The 26829-nt window shown below is 40.3% G+C and overlaps 1 protein-coding gene across 3 annotated transcripts in view; it reads left to right on the plus strand.

The window, feature by feature from the left end:
- Positions 1-9691: 9691 nt before the first annotated feature.
- LOC133017086 (phospholipid-transporting ATPase ABCA1-like) overlaps positions 9692-26829 on the plus strand; it is a 37122-nt gene continuing 19984 nt past the window's right edge. The window contains exons 1-8 of one of the 3 annotated variants that reach the window (XM_061083557.1): positions 9692-9843; positions 13669-13774; positions 14860-14953; positions 16111-16252; positions 16388-16506; positions 21557-21678; positions 23704-23895; positions 25359-25448. In XM_061083557.1, coding sequence (XP_060939540.1) covers positions 13709-13774; positions 14860-14953; positions 16111-16252; positions 16388-16506; positions 21557-21678; positions 23704-23895; positions 25359-25448 — 825 coding nt within the window. In that variant the 5' untranslated portion in view covers positions 9692-9843; positions 13669-13708. Of the gene's footprint in view, positions 9844-12841; positions 13316-13668; positions 13775-14859; positions 14954-16110; positions 16253-16387; positions 16507-21556; positions 21679-23703; positions 23896-25358; positions 25449-26829 lie in introns of those variants that run through there. The other 2 variants (XM_061083558.1, XM_061083556.1) reach the window with 2 other exon arrangements.

Consider the following 26829-nt stretch of genomic DNA (forward strand, 5'->3'; position numbering starts at 1 on the left):
AACAAAATCTAAAAACAAAAAGGGCAGATGAATAATACATAATTTAAAAATATTGACAGATGCAAAGGATACAAGAAAAAATATGATATTATATAATTTAAAAATTATATAAAATCATCAAAACAAAACCATCACATCAAAGCCATTTAATTAAAGTACAATTTGCTAATTTATTCGTTGTCATCCACTTTGACTAACTACACGTGATGAAATAATCTATTGTCTCATCCGATGCCTATTGATCAATTCCAAATCCACCAGAGCTATAATTGGGTGGATATTGTGTAATATTCTGACCCTGGCATTAAAGTGTGCTCACAGGTCCTGTTCAATGCTCAACACTCAATATGTCAGCTGCTTATATTGAGCACTGGCACAATGATGGAAACTCTGTGTCCTTTGTGCCATCGCCATGTTAATTAACCTAAAAAATAACCAGTAAAATACCCAGAGCAGGGTATGTCACATTAAAACAGTCTCATGTACAGAATTGATGGACTTATTTCATTCTATTTAATTGACTGTACAAATCAGTTAGTCTACAAATATGTGGGGATTTTTCCTGAAGAAAATATATAGAGGCTTTTAATGTGATCTGCTACAGGTTTTATCTTGAAAATCGCCCTTGAAATGAAGAATGCAAGGAGGAGTTAGTGATGAATGTAATAGAACAGATTAAGTTGAAGGCAAGTTTGTTTCAGCAGTGTTAATGGGAGACTAACACCAGTTTACTGATGCAATGGAGATATTGTTTACAAGCAATTCCCAGAAAAAATATATATCTGAAATCGAGCGCTGCGACAATGGCCTGATTCAGAGTGTGTGTAAGTAGGACACTGCAAGAGGAGCCACAGAGATTCATGGCAGTTGCTTGGGAAAATCATTATTCAATGGGAGCCAATAGGTCACAAGGGGTGTTTTCAATAAAACACTTTTAACAGGGTCACAAGTATGTGTATGTATATATATAAGATAGTGTATCATTGGGATGACTCTCACTAATCAAGGGATTGAGGAAATTATTAACGCATGTCCAAGCCCATTGAGATCATATATATATATAGATTTATTTATATATAGGTATATAGAGATAGATATATCTATTCAATAAGGTCTGCACCAAATTTCACCTGTTTGTAGATATTAGTACTCTACATATGCCTGATTATTTTTCATAAAAATCTCTGCATTATTTTGACAAATACAGATGCTGGAACAAGATATGAACATGGTATCAACAAGTTTGTCACTGACTTGCTCTAATGAAGATTAACCAACATGTACAATAAAACATCTACAATAACACATAAATATAATGAAAATCTCTGTGTAAATGTGAATACATTAATTCATACAATTAATTATGATGTCACTGTGTGTTAACAAAGCTGTAGTGGGTGTCTCAGTGTTTTCATTACAGGAGATTCTCTTCACTCCAAAACGATCTGCTTCATCCATTCACCTCTGAGTGACAGTAACATTCAGTCATTATGGTCCTCAGACATCAGTCGTGTTTTGACCAGTCAGCTTCTTGATCGCTGTATTTCTGCTAAGTAACCATTTCCAGGAGACGTGGGCTCTGCATTGTTCTCCTCATCCAGTCTCAGCCAGGCAGTGACATCATTCCCCTTTCACCCACTTCTCCGACGGCTGCAAGGTAACCAGCGGTCAAAACACGGTGCGTTCACGGACTCCTTCACAGCTCCGCCATCCCAGTGTCAGGGTAACTCAGATTTACCAGGATCAATATAAATAATGCAAACTGGACCAGAATGAAAACAACAGACTCAATGATGTCATTGCACAAACATACTCGCACAAGGGGAAGTGCTACGTGATTTCATTTCATTTCAGGTGACTTCATGTGCAACCACAAAACTGATAACAAACAGAGAATGTCTTTAGAAAGATAAAGAAAAATAATTTCAGCCTTATATTTTTAGAATACATATAAATAAAAAAAAACAAAGAAATAAAATATCACAATTTAAAATAGAGACTTAGTTAAGGGGCCATTGAGTTAAAGTAGAAGGTGATGTAGCTGATGATGACCAGTGTGACCTGTTTCATTGCTCCTCTGAGTATCTTCGAATGTTTCCCCTAAAAAACAAAAAAACAATTCAAAGTGGCTCATATTCTAGGCTAATTGCAGTATTTCCTACAGCATCTGAATGCGTCATAGGTGCCAACGACGCAAGCAGAAAAAGAAAATAAGAATCGTGTTTATCTAACACACAACTGCTCAGGTGTGTGTGGGTGTGTGAGTGTGTTTCCGTTATTCAGTCGAACCTTGTCCTTTGTGTTAATGTCCCATTGACGTGGATTCATAATACAGATGCATTATAAGTACGGCGTGTTTTTATTATTATTGTTCACCACACTAAACAGATGTGACACATTTTTGCAGTCCACAGATAAATATAGTCGATCTGCACACCACCCCCTCTCATCCTCCTATCCTGCTTCCCACCATCCTGCTCTGTGGCGGGGTTACTATCGGACAAATCTCCCCTCCTCCATCACTCTCCGTGCTGAGGTTACTGTCGGACAGATTTCTCCTCCTCTTCTTCCTCCTCCTCCTCCTCTTTTTCTTCTTTTTCTTCTTCTTCTTCTTCTTCTTCTTCTTCTTCTTCTTCTTCTTCTTCTTCTTCTTCTTCTTCTTCTTCTTCTTCTTCTTCTTCTTCTTCATCATCTCATCCTACTTGTCAGTACCCGCATCCCATATGTGGCTGTACACCCTGACATCTTGTGCACCTATAGGACCATGTGTTGCTCCAGCAGGCAGTTTTATTAGGTGGTGAGACATAAATCAGAAGTGAAGAACTGCACATAACCCACCGTTATTCTCCTGCTGCAGTTTGTGTGCAGGGTTACAGTCGGTCAGAATGAAAATGAGGAAGAATTATTTTTGGGTCCCCTTTCATGATGAATCCAGACGCACTGGAAGATGTTTGCAGAGGAGGAAGACAAGTGAAGCAACAAGCATTTACATTTCAGTGCAAAACATAAGCAAACTCAAATTCCAATAAGCAAAGAACGACATTCTTAAAGTCTAGATGCACAGATAAGGAGGGCAGGCTCTCTTCTATGAATGTCACGGTGCTCTATTTTCAAATCTTCCTTCATTGTGCACAGACAAATGTATACTTAAAAGTCACAGATTCCCCAGAGACCCGTCTCTGGGCAAAATGGGGATTAGGCTACTGTTAACTTTATTAAACCCAACACAAATCACATAAGTGGTCTTGTGGGTTCAAAGGGAAGGTGAGTGGCTCATGAATAAATCATGGGGTTGTCACTCTTTTAAGTTCAAGTTCATTTTGGGGTTTTGATAAATGTTTAATTTTATGCTCTTCTAACACCAGGCATAAGAAGTCCACACCTCGAGAAGTCAGTCAGATTGAATTTTAAGTTGTCTGGTTTGTAGCTTTTCACCAAGTTGCATGGGGTTCTGAACATGTTCAATATACATCAATTGTATATATACATAAATCTTTAAACATTTAACATTTTCGATATACATATATACAAAGATTTTAAAGCTTAGAAGCTGATAGCATATTACCCATGATACTTTACACATTTAATTTTTGTGATCATTAATCTCTAATTAGGGCCTGAACATCGAACAGTAGAATACAGTGGGTGGCCATATTGAAATTGTCAGGATTAATTATTTTTTTCAGGCAAATTAATTGGCATTTTGAGGGCTTTAACATAGTCAAATTGTTACCAAAGTTTGCAGACAATTAGAAAGTGGTAAAAATGTACGTATTCTGGAGTAATTCTAATTGATCGTATAACTTAAAGACAATTGATTTCTATGTGAGAGGGGTACCATTAGCTTGGGTACTTTCAGACAAAGGCTCACAAGAAGTGTATCTATGACAGGATGAAACATGCAGGTTTCGTACGTAAGTAAAAAAAAAATGAAACTGACATTTCCAGCCTAGCTGACTATAGGATGAACTCAACGACCTTATACTGTATGTGCTCAAATAGCATACAGGCACACAGTGACATAAAGAACACAGGAAAGACTGATTGACACGTTTATGTGAGAGTCTTTATGCACATTAAATTCTCTCACTTTTTTAGGCATTTAACAGCAGCCCTCCTTTTTCCTGAGAATTTTTCCTGTATCACAATCCATGACAATTCTATTTTTTAATGACGTTACACACCTGAGTGATCAATTATTACCAAATATATTTTTAATTTAAATGTAGTTAACATTTAGTTAATTCTTGAGTCTTATCTGATTGTATTTTTACACTAATACTGATATCAACTGTTGTAGAATGACTTTTACTGTTGATTTATGGCTTACCACCAATACTATATGCCCCTTACCAAAATCCGCATTCCTTATATAAACCAGCCAAATCAATCTTTGTATTATATGGATAGTTTAAGGCATTTGTCTTAGTTTCTTTATGTGTTCAAATTCCTTTGCTTCTCCATGTGTGACATGCAGCCTGCTTAATTGAACACGTTGTAACTACTGTTAGAAGAAGCCCAAGTTTTGAACTGCACCCTTCTCACTGTCAACTACTAACAGCCACAACTTGAAGGAAATCCTCCAGTGTTTCAACATCTCAGGGGTGATCCCATTAGCTGCGAGTGTGTAAGCTAGCTCACGCTGTGCCAGCCATAACAGACCATTGTTCTCTAGCCAGTGACAATAAGTGCACCTGACAGTTTATCACAGTGAATGAGGAGTGAACTGCTGAACCGTCTACCAAGCAGAGACAGATATTTGTTGATTTCAACAGTACTGACTTTAGAGTACTGCATTCTCTGTACTTCCAGCTCAATTAGAAGAAAACTGTCTTTTGTTGCCTTCATGCTCTGCTTCCAACTTTTGTGGCAGAGGTGAACAAGTTGAACTTGTACTTGTTGTTTGGAATCTGTCATGCGATTTTTGGTCATTTTCTTTCACTGTTTACTGTCCTCAAATGTCCTGGTACAAGACAATGATTGCCTGTCAGCTCGAGGAAGCTGCTCTGTGGCTGACGGTCACCTCTGACCCTCTGAAAGGACACGAGGTGACCAGAGGGAGGGGAGAAAGGCAGAATCTACAAATCAGCAAGTTGTTTTCTTTTTACTCCTTATTTCATGTTACATGCAGTATTTATCATCGGAAGTTTGCATTATACAATGGAAACGTCAAATTGGTCATTTTATTATATAGTTCATTACTTTGAATTTGTCATATTGGTCAGAAGATTGAATCAGTCCCTTTATACATGGCTTTGTTAGTAAATCAATCCACTGGTTGATTAGATTTAATCACTGATGAACTATGACAATCTATGATCATTCAATGAATCCACAGGTTTCCTTGATAACAGTCTGGCCTTTCATATAACGACCAATATATAATTTTAGAATCACCAATAACATGACAAACTTTGTGAATAATTTTATATTCAAATGAATTAATCTTACTGTCTCTGTATTTGGTCACGATTTGTACATCTTTTTTTCGTTTTTAAGCTCATTATTTTCTGTAGCTCATGACAACATTTCAACAACCTGAAACTGACAACTGGTAACATATTTTTTTTCTCTGAGACCCTAGACTAGATGAGAAAAGTATTTTATTCTGAAATTCAGTCATCTTGGATGATTATCATGTGCCTTTATCCGTGTAGACAGTTCTGGAGCTTTTACTGTGGATTAAGTATTTAATCACACTGATTGAGGATCTTGTTTTAATGAGACTCCATACTGGGGGATCCACATCCACAGTGAAGCAGGACACATGATGCACCTTTGCCACATTTTTCTTCTTTTCTTGTTTCAGCTGCCAGGGGCCATGCAGGACTTACAGTCGTGTAAAGGCTCAGTTGTATGCAGGTTAACATGCTACTAAATCAGTTGGATCAATCAAAGGAAAATTACCATTTGTTTGATGAAGAAATAAAATTCAACTTTGATGAAGAAATATATGTACAGACAATACCCAGCATGTCAATTGCAGACTGTTAAAATAACTCATCCACGCATTGGAATGCTTTAATTTAATATTGCCCTTTTTACTGTATCTGATTTTGGGATCTGGAGATTTAAGTGGAAAAGGACGGAAAGAAGAACAGTTTAGCCGTCCAGCATCTTTAAGCTAATTGCCCCCTAAAGCAAAGAGAGCGGAATAAAAGACAGTGCAGGCAGACTAAGCTAGATAATCACTGCCAGATGGTTTGTGATGTTCTTTGTACATTAGTGAGACAGGACTGTGCACCAGGCTCCTGTAGCCTCACTCAAACATAACAAGCCATGAACTGAGTAGGAAAAGAGTTCAGGAGAAATTCTGCCCCTCAGTTTAAAAGTTAATGATAGTGTGAGTGTGAAAATGATTGCCTCGACATGATATGAGTCATAATGTACAATATGTAACATGACAAATATGAGTATATCATTCAGAAAATATTATAATATATTCTCAGGAAATTTTTTAAACCAGATGAACCCTCGATGTTCAGCTGAAATGCATCAGCTATCGGATTTTTTATTTATCTTCATTCAAACGCTGATAGCTGTTAAAACAGCCAAAATGTTGTCTGTAACTAAAACACCCACAAGACGTACGGCTGTATTTCATTTGGATAAACACAGGACTCATGTGATAAAAGAAACTTGTTTAACAGTAAACACTGCACAGTCCTTCTGTCTTCAAAGGAAGCCCCAAATGATGGCTGGTGGCTGGTGGCTAATTAATCATCTGACGATGGCCGATGGGCTCCAAGACAGGGCACTTAATCTAACACATAACTTCAAGGCAAAAATAATCACCTTAAAGTCAAACAAGCTGCACCAAATTTCACAGACTCATAGATATCAGTTCTGTAAAAAAGAAATCCCTAGTAAAAACTTCTTGATCCGGATCCGCAGCCAAAGAAATGTAACAGGTTCCCTGATTTACACTGCATCTTTCCACCGAGTTTGGTGGAAATCCCATTGTTTTTGTGTAAGCAATCAAGGGGACGGGTAAAAGCATAACTTCCTTAATGTTGTTAGCCGCATGGAGCCTTGAGTTCCTCTCCCTCTTGACCCTAACATTGCCTTCATTGACTGAAGATTCCTCTTGTAGTCTGTTTTTTTGGTATACTGGATGGTTTGTCGCCCCTCAGACTTCCTCTCCACTTCTGTTTAACCTGGTGTGGTTGGCAGGCGGCCACTCAGCCAGACAAACAAGAAACAGCCAGACGCTGCAGTCTGATGGTATGTTAAGTGTCTACTGTTGTTCCTGAACAGAGTGATGTTGGTTCGTAAATTTGTCCTGTTATCTCGAGGCCATGTCAGGTCGTGTCATTGTTCAGCCACAACCACTGGGGTTGAGCTATTTTCGTTGACACGTTCAAGTGCAGCAGTGCAGTACAATAAAAGCATGCAGATACAGGTCAGGAGGTTGAGTTGATGTTAATGTCAAACAGCAGAATGGGAGGGGTGAGATCGTAGACCAGGGCATGTTTGTAAGTTCCTTCTGGGCTTTGCATTAGACAAAAACATTCACTGAGCGGCAGTTTCAAAGACGGAAACGTCTTATTGATGAAGAGGAGAATGGTCAGACCGACTGTGCCTGAAAGTCTGTGGTAACTCAGTCTTTGGTGAGCAGAAAAGCGTTTCAACACATTGAACCTTGGCTACGAAAACAGAGGACCATATCCGGTTTCACTTCTGTTAACCAAGAACATAAATCTGAGGCTGAAGTGGACACAGTCTCACCAACGCTGGACAGTTGACGACTGTAAAAACATGGTGAATCTGGATTTCTGCTCAGGCACACTGATGGTAACATAATGAGCTATATGTTGTTATATTTGAAGATGAGGTAATTATTCTAAGAGAATAATATTGTAAGATTAAGGGGCACCTTACCCAGTATAAGCATGGTGTTCCTAATAAAGTGATCAGTGAGTGTATTGGGCTTTGCTGAAAGCAGCACTGCACGTGGCCTGCTGTCTCTGCCCTGCCGAGGCCTGTGTCTAGGTTTGATGGATGAGAATGCAGATGAAGCAGTGGCAAGTTAACATCAATCCATCCATTTTGTAAGCAGCTTATCTTGTTCAGGGCCATGGAGGACAGGAGCCTATTCCAGGGCACACTGAGTGAGAGGCAGGGTACAGCAAGGACGCCAAGCTGCCACAGGGATAACACACATCCAGACATGGAATGATATTCATAATTCTTTTTAAGAGGAAGAAAAAGGAGGAGGGTTTCAATGAGGTGACTTTTGAGAGTTTTGTCCAGACACTCAATGGGACAAGATTGATGGAGTGCAGCAGTTTGCCGTCTGAAGTCCCTCAAGCATTTCGGCAGATTACCCTGCTGATCCCTTGTTTCATAATGTTTTCATATTATGTTTTATGGCCTTAACTTCACCACTTACACCAGCAAATCATTTAAACGTTTTTAGATTTGTTACTTTAGACTCTTCATGTTACCACAAGTACAACATGTTTGTTGACCTTATGTATGGTGACATACTTCCATGTTGCATTACATTTACATTAAAACTCTGTATCCTTTAATATCTGTATTCTTGCTTTACTCCTCATTCTCATGCTCCATTGCTCGGTTTTAAATCCAGTGTTTCTTATACAGCTTTCAACCATGTGCTTGCAGGCAAGTAGTAACTTGTAGTTACATGCTAATGGCTGTCGGGTATTAACTTCTTATTGCATGCTACTGTATGCACTGTAAGAAGATAGATAGATAGACAGACAGACAGACAGACAGACAGACAGACAGACAGACAGACAGACAGACAGACAGACAGACAGACAGACAGACAGATAGATAGATAGATAGATAGATAGATAGATAGATAGATAGATAGATAGATAGATAGATAGATAGATAGATAGATAGATAGATAGATAGATAGATAGATAGATAGATAGATAGATAGATAGATAGATAGATAGATAGATAGATAGATAGATAGATAGATAGATAGATAGATAGATAGATAGATAGATAGATAGATAGATAGATAGATAGATAGATAGATAGATAGATAGATAGATAGATAGATAGATAGATAGATAGATAGATAGATAGATAGATAGATAGATAGATAGATAGATAGATAGATAGATAGATAGATAGATAGATAGATAGATAGATAGATAGATAGATAGATAGATAGATAGATAGATAGATAGATAGTGGTTTGTTGGTTGGCATGTTGGATGATATGTTGGTTGGTATGGTAGATGGTTGATCGGTTGGTATATTGGATGGTTTGTAATGTGATTTGTGGGTATGTTGTATGGTTGGTTGGTTGGTATGTTGGATTTTTGGTTGGTTGGTTTGTTGGATGTTTGGTTGGTTGATTCGTTTGACAGAAATCACACAGATTTCTGTGCTATCTCTGCTAATCCAGACAAACTGAGTCGATTTTTCTATGGATTGAATGCAACACACTTCTGCAATGACGATATTAACCATTGACATTTAAGTGGAATGTGGTAAACGTAACTCTCGTCATTTGGCGACTGTTACTCCATTGTTAGTCGGAGGTGCGTTGAATGAATGAGGCGCCGAAGGTGTCGCTGGCCCTTTAAGACATGTTTTGACGCCGCACGTGCTCGCCTTAAAAGGAGCAGCAACAAACAGTGACCGCGAGTTACCTCTGCTGCGCTGCGGACCGGGGCCATATAAAAGCTGCCGGAGGAAAAAAAAAGTGTTTGTCAGCCTCAGAGAAGAGAAGAGGAGACGAGTCTAGTGGATCTCCACGGACATTACGCTGTGTTTATTTAATATAATAGTGGATGAGGAATTTCATTTCATGAGAAGACGAGGACCGGACTCACACAGCGTTCAGGAGCCAGCTCGGTGAGTTTACACTGTTTCTGAGTTTTCTTTGTTGGAGCATCAGTTAAAAAAAAGAAAGATGCCACAGTTGTGTCTCAGCTAAACCAGGGTTTTTATTTGCCATTGTCTTGTTAGCTCAACGCTTTTGTTCACTCTGAGTAATGAAAAATAAAACATTATGCTATATAACGCAATTACATCCCGATAACGACGCTATTAACAGAGGGTTGTTTTAATTTGTTTTAACACCCCAAAGTGAAAGATGCGAACCAATGTGCTGAAACGACTTTATTTGTTCAGACTGATGTTGTTGTTTAGGTAAAGTGACAAGAAGGATTTGGGCTGTTTGGCTCTTTGATCATTCAAGTCAGTCTCATCTTCGACCGTGTGTGAGTCAAGGTAGCGACAGTCTGCACGTGATTTCCGGTGCTGGATCTAAACAATAAAAGCCTCTCTGTGGCAAGTTATTTATCTGACAAAGATAAAGAATCTTAAAAGGATGAAACGGGTCATAGAAAACACAGTGTATAACTTATCTCCCATATTATATAATTTATGAAAAGACAACATGTTGGAAATCGGTTTCGAATCACATTTGGTGTAGTTTTATTGTGAAGGGCTGATTCGCCGTGCTAGCAGGTATATTGTGTCCGACTTGACGCTGATGTGGCTCAGCATCGCGGAGCTGGATATGACCGAGAGTAACCTCGGTTCAGGAGAACAATGAAACTTAAACACCGAAGTCCGTCGGATGTGTTTCTAACAAGATGATGATGTTAAGTCACAAAGCAGAGGTTGTCGTGTTATGACTCTCGATTACAGCCTCGTTTTTCATCCCTTTCCTCGTTGTTTAGTTTTATTTCAATTTTCCCCCCAAAATGTGTGCGATGGCAGCGCTGTAATGTTTCGTGACAGCTGTTGTATCTTCCATTAATGTGCGTGTGAAGAGTCGAGAAGGAAAAAGATCTGCTTCCTGTTTTATTTCGTCGTCTGAAGAAGCAAAACAAATTCTCTTTCATGCAAAAGCAGCGTCGCTTCTCGGGGACCTTTTTCCCCTCATGGCATTGAGAAAAACATTCCTTTTTCTTTTTGCATTTGTTAATAACATGCCAGAAAATGTGTTCAGAAGACAAGGGGAGACAATGGAGGAAAACAATCCATGAGTGTGATATAACACGTGAACGAGGATTGATGGTAAACAAGTACAGAAAAGAAATATTTAGCGTGTACCACTAGGGGCGCCCTGGCTCTGCACCATTTGGCCTGATAAACATGCAGGCAGATAAAACCTCTTATTCTCGCAGACGGTGAACATCCAATATCACACTGTACGTCGAGATAAACTCAAGATGCTCAGATTGACTGATCAGAAAACTGTGATGCACTGATGGAAAATGGACGAAAATCAGGTCATTGAATTGGTGATAAACATGTTCACACAGTGTTAGTAGAAGAAGCTCTAACAGGAGCTGGAAGAGTTTCTTTTCCTGATCAAATGTAGGATTTACTTATAAGGGAAGGGAGAACACAAATACCCTCAGTGTTTGTCAGCCACGGGAGTAAACTGTTATGCAGTCTACACACATGCACATATATATATATATATATATCCATATACCCATACATAGCCTACAGCAAATGTACAGACCACAATTGAATGTTGTGTTTTTTAAGTTCTTTCCTTACGTAGGATTTGCATAGAAGCGTTGTTTGACACACTCAGGGAGAAAAATCCAACGTGTTTAAACAAAGATGTGATCTTCAAGTGCTCAAATTGTGTCTTTGTGAAATCTCCCTATCTGCTCCTGCAATTATTTACCCAGTCAAATTGCTGTGTGTGTTTTTTAAATGAGTAAGTCCACAGCAGTTATTATCCATTGTCAATCACGGAGACGCCTGACTGCTGTTTGAGCCCAGAGCGTGCTTGCCAGTAAAGTGAGTGAGTCAGAGAGAAAACAGATGCCCCCCGGTACAGAAGATATCGCTCATCGGTCACTGTTGTTTGACGATCTCAAAGTTTCTGTTTGTTTTTTTATTGCAACATATTCCACATTCCACTGGATTTATTTATTTAATGCAGCCAACTGCACGCAGAACTGGAACATTTTGATTAACTGGTATTTAGTATTGATACTTGCATCATTTTGGTTTTCCCCAACTCATAAAGGGAAATGGATTTAAAGCTAGAGGGCATACATTGTGGCAGTGATGTTATAAATTAGATTCACCCTGTGAGCAAATGGAAGCTGCTGAACATGGTGTTATTCTGATTGCAGAAGAGAAAATGTGTAAAACCATAGAAAAGTGTGAAAAGCGTTTGATTAGGGATGGCCATGTTTGAACATTAGTGTCCTAGACTGTGACGTGCTGTACCACTTTCTATCACAACCAATCAGCTTCATTCTGGATAGAGGACGTTCAGCGTGACTACAGGGTGTCCTTCATTCTCTGTCTAAACATTTACAGGATTCGAAATAACAGAAACAAAACTCAGGCAAAACTCATCAAAATTTTCAGTGTTGCATGACATCCCGGGATTTTTGGCATTGCGTGTGTGTGGAAAAGAGAAGTGGTTTTAGCTGTGATGAGTCCTCGGCTAAAAATGAAACGTTTTCCTAAGAAACCTCTTTACTGCTTTAGATAACACAAATCTTTCCCCGTCTGCCGTGAGCCACGATCACCTTAATAAGGAGTTACGGGTCTCAGTCAGTCTTGAGGGCCTGACCTGACTTATCTCTGAAAGACTAGGTGTCTGTCTTTGAAAACAGGGTTATAAAATTATCACACGTTCCAGATTCCTCAGGTTCTGTCGTTTTGTTTAGTATCCAGTTGGAAAAGTAATAATTATTTCTACAGAGATATAAAACCACAAAATTGCATCATGTATTTTGTGTGCTTTGGTCTTCTTCCCGGAATTGCGTTGTCAGGGGGTTGGACCTGGTGGGCTGATCGGACCATGTTGCATTAAAACAAATCAGCACTCAAACGGCTCAAGGACATTTCAATCTGCAAATAGAGAAAACAAATAGGCACAGGAACAGACAAGAAACAGGTTTTCACTCAGAATGAGTCAAATGCCATTTGATAACTATGACAAAACCCAAAGTCTGAGAGAAAATACGAGTTAAAGTGTTAATCAGAGTGCTTTGAATAAACCCACCAGTGCTGCTAAATAGATGGGTTGCTTTGTTTAGATTGGACAAACGGCATGACCTGGGTTCATAGGGAAATTTCGACATTTACATCGAATGCAGTCTTGTGAATTGTGTATGAGGTGTAAATTGGGGGAAAAATGTGATGATGAAAGGATTATCACCAGCTTTCACCACTGGAAAACTCCCGGTCATCCTGCCATTTGAACCACAGCTCGACCTTTGAACAGATGAGTGTAAATGAAGTGGGCCCCAGTCATCGGGGGTTAGCAGACGTCAGTCCACTTCATTCGCTGAGTGTTGCTGTACTTCAGGCTGTTCGGACAGGTTGTCTCTGACAGGTATATCTGTTATTTCTTATGGCAGTGTAGTGTATTTATGTTTTGATTATATATTTTTTAAAGCAGCCAGATAAGGTTTGTTGGGTCATTTTTTTGATTATTTTCATTGATTGTGTATTTTCACAATATTTCAAGAAGATGTGTGATTTTGACTTGCTTTTCATTTCCTGTAAGTGTGTAAGTGGCAGAATCTGCTGAAGGTTACAGCCACATTTGGTGCTGCTACATATCGTTGGTTATGTTCTCTTGATGTCATTTGTTCGTCATCATTGTTAACTTCCACTGTCGCCTGTTGTCCAATTCTAAGTTTGAAGTTGTTGACACCGTCTCTTTTGTTTTCTTTGGGTTGACAGCGAGGAGCGGGAGCACACGCAGTGAGGTTGGGAAGACAACATGGCGGTCTTCACTCAACTGGGTTTGCTGCTTTGGAAAAACTTCACCTACCGACGGAGACAGACTGTAAGTCACAGTGCTTCTTATTAAAGACTCACTAGAACAATGGACTTTGTGAAAACAAATTCAATTTCATACTTGGTCGATTATTTTATGTTTTTGTTTTTATTTTTTTCAAACTGTTTTTTCCATGTTCTTTATGATCAGGTTTTCAACACTGTTTTCATTATCACATAGATAAACTCATTCGCTTATGTTATATTGTCCCCTTTTTTGAAGCTTGGATAATAATGCAAAATATCAGTTTTTAATATATGAGCAAAAAAGGCTTTTTACATGTTTAAACATGTGTGTAACACGTCTGCAGCCCCCAAAATCCAAAATGATGTAATTCTTCTCTGGGCCACTCAAACTGAAACGCCTTCCAGTACATGAGATAACTGTGACTCAGACAAAGATGTGACGGTGACACATTCACATGTCAAATCCATTATCCAATGGACGTTCTGTGCTGGTTGATGCCCACACACTCAAAGTCATGTAGATCAAATTCAGCTCAAAGCCGCAGCACAGTGCTTCATTTACAAGTGAGGAGGCTCATCTGCATACAATCAAACCATTTGTCCGTCAGGCGGGACCCTTTCTTTAATGTGACGGCTGCGCCTGCTTGACATTCAGTCCAATTATTCTCGACAAAGGGCCACAGTGCATTTTCTAAGACAGTGGGTTTATCCCCCTCCATGCTGCATTGTGGCCGTGCAGCTGAAGGCTGAGACACAGTGAGGTGGAGGGGCCATATGGAGCAGATGGACAAACACATCCTCTAAAACCCTGCAGAACGTCTCTCTCTCTCTATCTGTCTCTGTCTCGCTGTGTCCCCCCTAATTAACCCATTTACTTTACCCAGACTCATGATGGGATTATTGTTTGTAAAGGACAGCAGCTGACAGCCCCCCTACACACACAGACAAACACTCGAGATTAAGTTTTTTCTTTAAAGGCAGTTAAAGATGACCTTAGCTGCGCTGTCAGACCACAAAGAAAAAAGTTCTCACTTCACTGTTATGGAATGATTGAATCACATATTTCCACGTGCTTTATCTCCCATTTTTATTTGCTTAATTATCACCGTGTCTGTCTTCCTGTCTCAGATCCAGCTGCTGATTGAGATAATCTGGCCCCTGTTCATCTTCTTGATCCTGATCTCGGTGCGGATGTACTATCCGCCCTACGAGCAACATGAATGTAAGTGGACGATGGAGGGAGGGCTGATAGTTGCGAAAACTGCTTTCACTGAGCCTTGGACTGGTTTGACAGAAATCTTTAAAGTGACATTTCTTTACACACAGATATATATATTGAAATATTTTTGAATTTTATTTGTCCATCTATCAATAGTTATTTCCTATTTTTGACAAAGTTTTTGCCTCTTGCTTCTCGGTAAGATCAACATTGTTATCAAAGGTTTCTGTGTTGTGCTCACAGGAGTATCTGTTGGATTTGTCAATATTTGTTTGCACTGTGTAATCATGCAATCGGGTCTTCAGCTCCTAGAAAAAGAAATACAATGTATTTCTTCGACACAGCTGGTTTCACAACTTAGAGCAGTTTGTAACTCAATACGATTTTCACCTGTCCAAAGCACAAACAAATCTGTACTTTTATGTTCTTTGCACTTTTGAGAAGAAATCAGTGACCCATTACTCAATCAAAAATTATTCCCTTGGGGATATTCATTATTTGAAGGCCTTGCAAGTATAGTAAATGCTTGTGAGTCTGGGGTGAACAAGTTCCAATGAAGAGATTTTGTGCAGGTTTATGCATGTTCACATATACAGACCTACATCAAGTGCAGTCACGTAATCACCATGAGCTTGCTGTTGACCAAATTAGTTTCCATACTGTATTTGGAGAAAAGTCACCGATGCCAAATGACAGTGCACTCCCTACAAGCCCAGGTAACACAAAGACGTGTTTAACCTCCTGACCCACTTGTCGCATCGCATGCTTATCTTTGTAAAGCTAGTTAATCTCAGTCAATTACAGCAGTGGCAGTAAAGTCAGCTGATAAGTAAAGTCAGTCCAAACAATCAAGACGAAAGACAAAGTCCAATTCCAGCTGATTCTTTTTAAATGTCTCCGAGATTTGTTCTACATAAGTTATTTCAGCTCCTTAGGGAATCTTTTGCTCAGTGTTTAATGGGTCGCAGGTTTTTGTGGTGGCAAGTAAAGAAAAAAGTATTTGAAGCTGAGAAAAAGCTCCTTAAAATCAGAGCACTCATCTGATCAGCAAGACAAATATCCCAATATTCTCCTAGTGTGGTTGAGTGTAAAGTTTGACTTCCCCTTAAGTTTTAAATCCTCAGTTATAACTTATCATGATTGTATGCTTATTTTTCCAGGCCATTTCCCAAACAAGGCCATGCCCTCTGCGGGTACCCTGCCCTGGATGCAAGGCATCATCTGTAACGCCAACAACCCCTGTTTCCGCCATCCTACTCCTGGAGAGAGTCCCGCGGTCGTGGGAAACTTCAACGACTCTATGTGAGCAACACCACCATATTCAATAATCTATCATTCAACCTAATCCATAGTTTTGTAAGGTTGTTTTTGCAGTAATATGATACCTGCTATTATCAGCACAATAATTGTGATCGTTTGTCTTTCTTTTATCATCAGAATCTCTCGTCTGTTCAACGATGCCAAAAAGATCCTGCTGTACACTCAGAATGATAAAAGCTACGAGGGCTACAAGGGGCTGCTGAGAGCCCTCAGGAAGCTGCAGAAGAACACTGCCCGTAAGTTGGATTATCTACTTGTTTTGTGTCTTTCATAAAGTTTTTTGAATGACGAGATGACTGATGAGATCAGTCATCTCCCTCCCACTCAGTATAATCTCCCATTCATCCCTTTTTCTTGCTGGTATTCTCATTTGAAGCTTGAAGGCCCACCCCAACATAATTGCCTCAAATGTGCTATGACATGCTTTACGTGCAAGAGAATGGTTTCGCGTGTAGCTTTTATTTCCAAGAGCCTTTATACAGAGGTCCTCTGAGGCTTATATAACTCTGAATCTTTGGAGACTTGTCGAGGGTGTAACATAACCCTTATCTCTATTTGCCAGCCGTGGTGGGCCCATCTCCTCCTAAGCCAGTGGGTGTTGACTCTCTGTGTCTCTTATGACAAGGTTGTTCAAGGAACGACCGGAAAAAGCAGAAAGAAAAGTATGCACCACCCTGACAGTAGCTGTACAATCACGGCACAGATCTGGCAGTTAAAATGTCAAGTGTTCCTTGCTGGAATTTTGCTGCTTCCTGCGTACGTGGAAAGACGACCCATGTTGTTTACCACTGATAAAGATTTGCAGCAAACACATTTTGCCAACATGTTCAAACATGATCTTATGTATGAGTGCTGAGGTTTCAACATTTTGTGAAAAACTGAAAAGGGAGGAGAGAGAAAAAAGGGAGAGAGTCATCATTGCGGCTGCAGCTGTTGCCGAGCAGAGAAAAATCACCTTTCTAAAATAACATTGATGACACTGTGCTGTGCAGACTAGGTCAGAGCAACCTCAAAAGAGGAAAGAGGGCAGCATTCACCTCTGCCACCATTTCACTTCACTAAGAGAAACATTAATCTTGCTCAGAAAAGATTTTGCTCAGAATTGTTTTTTAATTCATCACCCATTACTCTGATGCTGGGAGCAGTCCCTCTTTTCCAGTCAACCGAACAGAAATAGGACAAAAAGAAAAACATGTAATGAATATGGAGGATAATAAGACAAGAAGGGGCATGCAGGACAGAGTAGAGGAGGAGTAAAAAGCACTGATGCAACTTTTCCTCTCGATTTATTGCACTGCATGTGCACACTTTATTGATTTCTATAGTGCCAAACTATCTGATAGCACGCATCCCTACATGCTTTATCTTTGCTTTTAATCCATGTGAGGTAATGCCCTGATGTAACGTGGGCACATCAGTCATGATGCAGGAGGAGGCGAAGTGCACAGTTACACTATAGGAATAACGGCATGGTTCAAAGAGGCCCTGCACGTGTCAGTTAATAATTCAGCTACTGGCTGGGTCAGCAAACCAGATTTACAGTGACCGGGCGGTGGGAAAGGTCAGGGAGAGGTATGAACTTTTTGTCAATAGTCTCACAAGATAAACAACACAGGATCATCTAATGCAATTCTGCTTTATGAGAATGTACAGAATTAAAATCTGATTGATGCCAAATAGATGAATAGGTACATGGTAAATGGATTTGTATTTATATAGCGCTTTTCTAGTCTGATGAAGACCACTCAAAGCGCTTTACAGTACAATTTCACATTCACCCATTCATACACACATTCATACAGTGCATCTATTTGCAGCACTTAGTTATTCTATTGGGGGCCATTCAGGGTTCAGCATCTTGCCCAAGGACACTTCGGCATGCAGGTGGTTCAGACTGGGGATCGAACCGCCGACCTTCAGGTTGGAGGACGACCACTCTACCCCTCAGCCACAGCCGCCCACCATGCACCAAAGGTGACGTTCTCGTCTGTTATGCAATTCCTCCTGCAGCTTCACTTTTGTGAACATACAGGTGAAATTGTATAACAGACGAGAATGTCTTATATTTTTAGCCTTTCACCACCTTCATATTTTATCTGACTGGCTGCGTTAAAGGACTCCATTTGATGCACAGGCCTGATGTGTCCGAGTCTGACTGTACATATTACTTTACATTTCACATAACACACTCAGATCTCTGAAACTCCATCGCTATAAAGGAAACCTAAGGACTAAATCAGGTCCAGCAGGCTAACTGGTCAACCTCAACACTTACTTTAACCGTTACCCCATCTCCATCTGAAAATGATAACACCCTTAAAACTTTTCTCTTTGTTCCTCAAAATTACATATTCTTAATGTTTGTCATGAAAACATTTCTCTCATGGCCTTAAAAGGCCTTAAATGTAACTTAACCCCTTCTTTCCTCATTTTGTAACCGGCATCTATGGATCAGGTTCAGTCATGTTAACTGGGTGTTTCATTTTCTACAATGCACATGCCTTAAATGAGGGAAAACATCGAGCTCAGGTCGGGATGGCTGTCTGCTTTGGTCGGTTAGCTTTCTCTCAGGCTTGACCAGGTTTGGACAAACAATTGCGGCCCATGTTGCCGCACCCACATGTTGACAGGATTGGTTATCTTCTGTTTGTGACATCACAAACCCTGGCAAGACGGCTCAAAATATTTTTTATAACAAATGAGCTGGACATAACATGTTATCTTTAACCTATGGTATGATGGTACTGAATACAAAAAGTCAAACTCCAATTATGAAATCTAACATGTTAATTCCCTCCAAGTCTCTGTATCAAAGCAATCCACCCACCACACCACCATCTTGTGAGTTGATTCCTCTGCGGTCAGAATTTTCTGCAGCAGCCATCTTTAGTTGTTCTGACTGAGGAAACGCCTCTGTGCCTCGGGCTGTTTGTGGACTAGTCTAAGTCTGACTCCGCTGGTGTTTAGGACGTGTGATGTCAGGACAGTTTAATTTAACACAGGGTAAACGCCCGCAAAAACATGTATCGACGTGTAAGAGTAAGTAAAGGGCTCACAACTGTTCAACGTAGGAAAAACACACACAGATAAATTATTTTCTCTTCTTACGTTGTCTTAGTTCAAAATGTTTCCATGCCTGATAATGCGCAGGTTTAATCCACTATCGCAGTGCAAATACAAACAAACACTCACAGAGTACGATAAAACAAGGCAATTGATAGCAAACACAAGCACCTTTACAGACACCAACTGTTACTTTTTCCGTTTTAACAAGGTTGCACCATTCAGTCCAGTGTATCCTCAAGGGCCTCCAGATACAATGCACCATGGGAGCTGTGGCTTCCTACAGAGGCACTGATTAGACCTTATTAGCACTCCCTGGTTGCTCACCCCTGAGACTTGCATGCACACACAGGTCCCATGGGGCAACAGAAATGATAGGGATGCATGTGTAACACACACTCACACCTAAATAGCATTCACTCAGTCAGGAGGCAGCGAGGGAGAGTGACCTGTGTTCACCCAGACACACAGGCACACTCTGTTCTCTTTCACTTCCTCCCAAAGGATGCTCAGTTCACCAAAAGCAAAGTGTTTCCTGTTTTGTGTGTGTGTGTCTGTGCGTCATTTGATAGTTAGACAAAAAATAGAAAGAAAAATGTTCACAGTAGATTAAAGGACATGTCTTTTATGCAACTCTTAAGTTGAGCCTCTGAAGCCTTTTTCAGACATGAAAATTGCCGGACCCAATTGTTTGGATTATTAACTGGAGTTTTCTTTTCATATCTGGACAACACAGCAGGGGATTGTCAAGGTCAGACAAGTTAACAACAACAGGAAAATATCCCAAGCATTCAGGCGAGGGGTGGCGTCTGGGTAGAGCAGGCATGAGGCAGGACATGACGTTTAAATTCTGCGGCTGGCATAATGTGTTTTTGTCAAGAGCAAATCGACATATCACCAAAAGCTCCCAGCTCGCATAGTTTCAAGTTGACATCATCATCTGCGTCTTCTACGTGTAGAATCTCACATAAAGCCCTTCTGGATTATTTCAGGAGAAGATTCGGGTTTCAGTGCATATCTAAAAGCAGCATGAGTGAGTGATTAGCTCAGGCCTCCTTAAAAACCTAGCACCCAGTGCACCCAGTGCACCCAGCTCAACTCCATCCTCATACCAGTGTAGAGGTTCTGAAAGCAAACTGTACTTTTTGGTTACCAGTAACTAAAACGAGTTAATAGAAACAAATATAACCACAAAGGGCATTTTATCAGATCCATCTGCACATGTTTGAACCAGTGGACAGAACGAATATCCAGGCAACAAAGATTATAGCAGGACACATTCAAAATGATGACATCGAAAATCTAACATTGCTAATAAAATTTGTTCTACTGTAACAAACAACTGCTGTAAACCTGCACCCTTGGTTATTTGTATGCTTGAGAACAATAAATACTTGTTAGCTCGACTTTGCTTGGAGCGGATGACCATATAAAAGATGAAGAGATAGAAAAACACAATTAGAAATCCTGTGTTCAGGACAGTCAGACCTCTGACCTTCAGTCTCACAAGGATTGCATACATATTTCAAACAGATTTTGATGATTATTTGAAACTTTGTCCACATTTGGATAGAATATAACAGGTCCCCTTGAAAACATGTACTCATAATTCAACTCAGAGAAAATGGAAAAGATGAACTGAAAGTAGGTGAAAGGTGGAGAGAAAATTTGGGAGGGGGAGAGTTAGACGGTGAGAGACGGAGACGCAGAGTGCGGGTATCTAGGCTAAAGTGGAATGCCCTCCAGTAACCCCTGACTGGATACAAGAGCTCAAGGAAAGGGAGCAGTGTGTGTGGGTGTTTGTACAGCTACACAGCTGACTCAGGTGAGTTCCAGAAATGGTTCAGCTGGAGAACAAAAGCCTCTAAGAGCTCTTATTTGAATATAAAATATGATTTGGCTTGCTAATCATTGTATCTAGTTATGTATGTTTTTGTTCTCAGCTTGATGTATTAAATACTGTGGTCATTACTCTTCCTCAAATCATGTGTTCTTTCTCTGATGTTTTCACTGCTCAGGAATTTATAGGATTGTAAGAGCTATAATATTCTTTTATTGCATATGAAACTGGTTTGTAAAGTAATCACATATCTTCACCGTCTATCTCACTGGGAACTCTGTTGATTGTCCTGTCACTAAATATAGACACTATGTTTTGTATCTTGAGGATTTTGTGTCAGATGTGTCAGGATGATTTAATAAGTTTATATGTTTCATTTCTAGGTTTCAAGTTGAAGGACTTTTTGAAAGACAATGAGACGCTTTCCCACTTCCTGCACCACAACGCCTCACTTCCTCGTCATGCTTTGAAACAGATAGTGGAGGCTGACGTCAATCTGGAGAAGGTAAACTGTCACATTTACCAACTTTTCCTTAAATAAATCCCTTATGTATTTTAAACCTCATCTTCCCTACTTATGGTTCCCAACTGTATTGTCCAATCATGCAGGCATCAGTGGAAATGTATCTTTCACTGATTTGTGGACAAAAATAATACAGTACAGTATGACACAAACAACAGTAACAGTATAGTAACAGGAGAAAAGAATAAAGATTAAGTCAAGGTTAAAAACTAAATATTAAATCCTTCCTCAAGTTCCTCCTCTGCTGATATTGAGCTGCATAATGCCAGTGGAGATAACAGATTCTGAAGCCCCCTTTGTTGTGCCCCATTCACATATGAGATAATCATACTGGCCTGGCCGATCTGCTGGTGCACAAAACCAGTGACCATGGCTCAACAGCATCTGTCGGGCAGCAGGCCTCAGTTGCCATAAGCCCTTAATACCAGACAGAATCCCTGTCTCCCATCTTCTTTTTCCTCGTGTTTCACATCCCACACCAAGAAAATCTAATTATATTTCAGATGATTTTCCGCTCATTTCCCTTTTTCAGTAACCCTCATTTTTCTTGTCTCATTTCGTATTTTTCTCACTTATTTACGCCCCATATTTATCACTCAAATCTCTCACACATTTTCTCATTCCACTTCCCTGGTCCACCCCAACAACAGCTCCCAGCCCGTCACACCATCCCTGCTTTACAATTGGAGGGTGGGAGTCACATGACTTCCCCTCTTCCCTCCTCCCTTCCCCCCCTGATTTCTCCTCACGTGCGGAGAGAGAGTCATAGAGACTCATTCACGTTCCACCATAGGATTCTGTTAACCCATCACCTCTCTCGCAGATATCTATTGATCACACAGGATGCAGCTTAGACTTAAGGACTATAAGTGTATCCATTAGTCCAGCATGGTCGATAGAAACATTATTTAAGGAAAGCGGATGAAAATGAATGGAAGAATATTGTTGCCGGGGCTCCTGGTTACATGGAGCATTTGTTCAATGATCCTGCAGCAGTGAGATGCACGAAGGCACCGACATACAGATCTGTCAGAGAAACAATATGTTTTGAATTCTCAGCTTGATGATGAGTATGACTCCTCCAAACCGATGGCTGTAAGCCATGATGTTTTTTAAAGATTGTCAGCTGTCACTACTGTATGTGGTGGACATGATGGCAAAATACAGTCAAGGACATTTAGAAGATAAGTCAGTGTGCCCCCCTCTCTCTCTCACACACACTCTCACACACAAACACATGTGTGGGAAGATCTTGACTCTGTCAGAGAAATGGAGCATCTGTCCCGTCCTTGAACGCTCTGATGTCCTAAGACATTTGTCACTCCACAGACGCGGGCACAGATGTACTGTCCATCGAAGTAATCTGTTCCAACATGCAACAACACAAGGATGGACACGAATTGGTTAAATGACAAAGATAATTGTATCTAAAGATAAATGGCCTTTTATTAGAGTCTGAGTAGAATCAAGCTTCAGTGTATGAACTGTGCTTTGGCCAAGCATTGATATTCAATGTATATAACATTCATTTTCCTTATGGTTGCTCTGGTTTTATGAGCATTTTTGTCTAGTTCTCATCGTCTGTTGTTTTATAAATCTTTTTGACAAAAACATAGCAAGAGGGAGCCAGGAACAAGCACCAAAGGGACTCAAATATTGTTACTCAACATGCAGAAGTTATTGTTAAGACATTGAGTCTAAGTTTCCCAGTAAAATAATGTTCTCTAGGGACTTTTTCCTGAAAAGAAAATATAACTGGCAGGACTTTTTTGTTGTTTTGTGTCTGTTTCCAAGAACAACATTTATGTTGAAGTGTTTTTGTAAACGGAAGAATGAGCCATCGATGAATTCATCAATCCCTTGTGCCGAAATGTTAACACCCATGTTAACATTTGAGCGCCTGACCAACTGGAGATGTTTTTATCTCCTCTCGTGTCCTTTCACACTCTCACACAATTCTCTGCTTTATCTAAACTGCTGTGCTTTTGTTTTTCTTCCTGTATCCAGGTGCTGACTAAAGGTTTTGGCTTCCACCTCAGAGACCTCTGTAACAGCACGACACTGGAGGAGTTTGTCCACATTGCTGACCGCAATGTGTCGCTTATGACTCAAGAAATTATCTGCAAGTCCTCCAGCGACTGGCTCAACAAGGCCCAGAGCCACTTCCTGTCCAACCTAGACTTCCTCAAACCTATTCGGGTGAGTTCCTCTGTCCTGTATCACTTGTTCACCAGTTGGAGAGTTGGATTCTCGCATACTTAATAATTGCCTGGTTTGGATTTTTCCATTGGGGTGTAACCCTCGAGCATAACTGCTAGAGTTCTACCAAAGAATGAACGGATCAAGAGCCATCTAGATCAGACAGGTTGTAACGAAACCCACTGTTAGCGTGCTACACCACCCCCACATCTCCCCGGGACACTGCACCTGAAAGAGGAAGACGGAAAGACTATCCCTTCTCATTTTAACTAGAAAATACACAGTATCACCATTCACCGGTGTTTCTTCATCATCACATTCCGGGAAGATCCCTGGGTGTCCTCCAGCATAAACAGGATGGGGGTGTCTTTTTCAGGAAGTCAGTGTAGATATTCCAAGAAATGGAGAAAATATGATCTGGACATGGTGATGAAGTGCAAAACACCAAAAGATACCAAAGAGAAAATGCAAACGTGGCAGATGCCTTTTCTCTCTTTACTGCAGAACTCTGTTTTCTGTATCCACTTCTTTTCCTCCCCCACCCTCTTTCCTCTCTTTCCTGTCCATTGTCACCTCTACCCTCATAGACCCCCCCCCCCCCCCCCCCCACCTCCGATAAAACCCATGACCAACAGACACGTGAGTCAATGGTGAGGGGTGCCAGGAAATAGAAAAAGAAAACATTTTGTTCCTTGCTAGCAGTTGTTAAATGGTTACGGTCTTCAAACATTATCGTTGCTCGAGAAATAAATCATGTCAGCAGTGCTTAACAACGCATGTCCTCGCTGTGGTGTTAAAGGTATATAAAAATGTTAATTGCACTTCTGCCTCTAGGTATGAGAGTGAAGTGCATATACAGATCTGATACATACAGTATATATGTACATATACATTTTGTTCTATGTCCAAACTTGCAAGAGAGAAATTCCTTTCCTTAAGTAACGAACTTGTGTTACATAATACCACTTTTTCCCATTAATTACCCTATGGTTTTTATGTCTGTGGGAGAGGGGAGGGGTCGTTGTGGGAGGAGAAAGGGCGACAGCAGTGTGAGCAAATGAGAAAGTAGAAAGCTCTAGTGTCTTTCTTTCTTCCTAGAGGGCTGTTCTGTCTTCAGCCATTTGTGTGCTTTTGTTGAGTGTCAGATGTTCCAGCAGCTGACAGCTTAGTGTGAAAGACAAGAGCACACACACACACACACATCCACACACAGCACTTTGACAGACAGGAACACAGGAGGTCAAAGCCACACTGACTTGTTCTTTCTCAGCTCCCCTCACCTTTGACCAAAAGGTCTCTTGTTGTGCAAAAACCATTCTGTAACTGGCCATGGCTGCCTTCCTCCACTGCCCGTACATTATTGTGGATTTAGTTTAATTGTATTGTCTTATTTGTGTACACAAACCAAAAGACACAGTGGAAAACCTCTGCAGCACATTAATGATTCCCTTTCTCTCCAACAGAAGGATGTGAAGTCGGATCCCAAAGTCGTTCAGGAGGTCTCAGCTGCAACCGACCATCTACTGGAGAGCCTGGGAGCGCTGGCTGTGGAGGTAAATAAACCACACACACATGCACACACACACACACACTGGTTCAACATTCAGCCACATTTTAATTTTGTTCTACCACAGGGACACTGCTTTAATTTTCAAAGAATCCCTTTCTTCCACCAGAGATAAAAGCTTAAACAATAACAAACAGGCCGTGTGAAATGCTCCTGTTGTTAGTGGCACAAAAGCCTTGCTGAGCGACACACACACACACACACGCACACACACATGCGTTGAGAGCCCCTTTCCTCTCAGGCCCGTGCTCTGCTGAGTTGGCAGAAAATAAAGAGCCAGCTGTATGCATGTGATTTGTGCATTTCCTTTCCGAGCAGCTGTAAGAACATCAACAAGCTGGTCCTAAACCACTGATGTTGAAACCTAAGCTCAATGATTTTTTGTATCCACTCTCCACCACATCCGCTTCCTCTCTGCATGGCACTGTGTCACAGGGCAAGGATTTACAAACACAAAACCACAGAATATGCAAAAGACAGTGACCAAAGTTCTCAACCAGCTCTGGTTGAGCCCACATGGAAACTTTGTGCTTATTTTTGACCAGTGGGACTTCAGGCATGACCTGGGAACCCTTTTTGGCATATTCAGTCATCTGTTTAATCAGGAATTATTGTGTTCCTCTTCAGTGTGTGTTAGTTTGCTTCGAGCAGATTGTTTGGGTTTTGCTCGGCTGGTCGGTAGATGAATGCCAGTATGTGGAACTGGCAGAATGGAGAAATGCACTCACGTAACCTATCATTCAAAAGCAATAATCATCCGTCTGCCTGTGTTTCAATCCAGAGCTTTTCACTGCTGAATGAAAGAAAAAATAAAAGAGCGGCCGTAATGTATTTTCAAAATGTCTTTTCAGGAGGGAAGAAAAAGCTAATTTCAAATATAGCTTTAAAAGGGGCAGAATAAACCAACTTTATAGGCTAGAAATGAAATCGAATTGCTCTGTTTTTTCACTTCAAGAAATTATATTTAGCCATAACAAAATAAGATGGACGTGTTGCAGCACCAAATTTTAATTAAAGAAAAGAAAATGTGCTAAGAACAACGCGAGAACAAAATACAAGCGCCTGTTATAAGACCCATGTTTATATTTATCTTCTCTGTACACTGATTGCCCTGAGCTTATAAGCTGATAAGGAGAAGGTGTGAGTGTAGCATTGTGGAAGATTAAACTGAAGTGTTTATCAACCACCAGCTCCCAGCCACATGGGAAATGATGCAACAAGGTGTTAAAAAAGAGAATCTCCCTCAATAATTTCTCAATTAATACCCAGTTAAACATCCGTACTCTTAATGTATGGCTGTTGAGTCCTAATTATGTTGCAGTGTTAACCCTCTTAACACTTGTTTGTGTTTGTAATCAGATTATTTA

Source organism: Limanda limanda, chromosome 2 (genome assembly GCF_963576545.1).
Source record: "Limanda limanda chromosome 2, fLimLim1.1, whole genome shotgun sequence".
In the NCBI taxonomy this organism is placed as follows: domain Eukaryota; kingdom Metazoa; phylum Chordata; class Actinopteri; order Pleuronectiformes; family Pleuronectidae; genus Limanda; species Limanda limanda.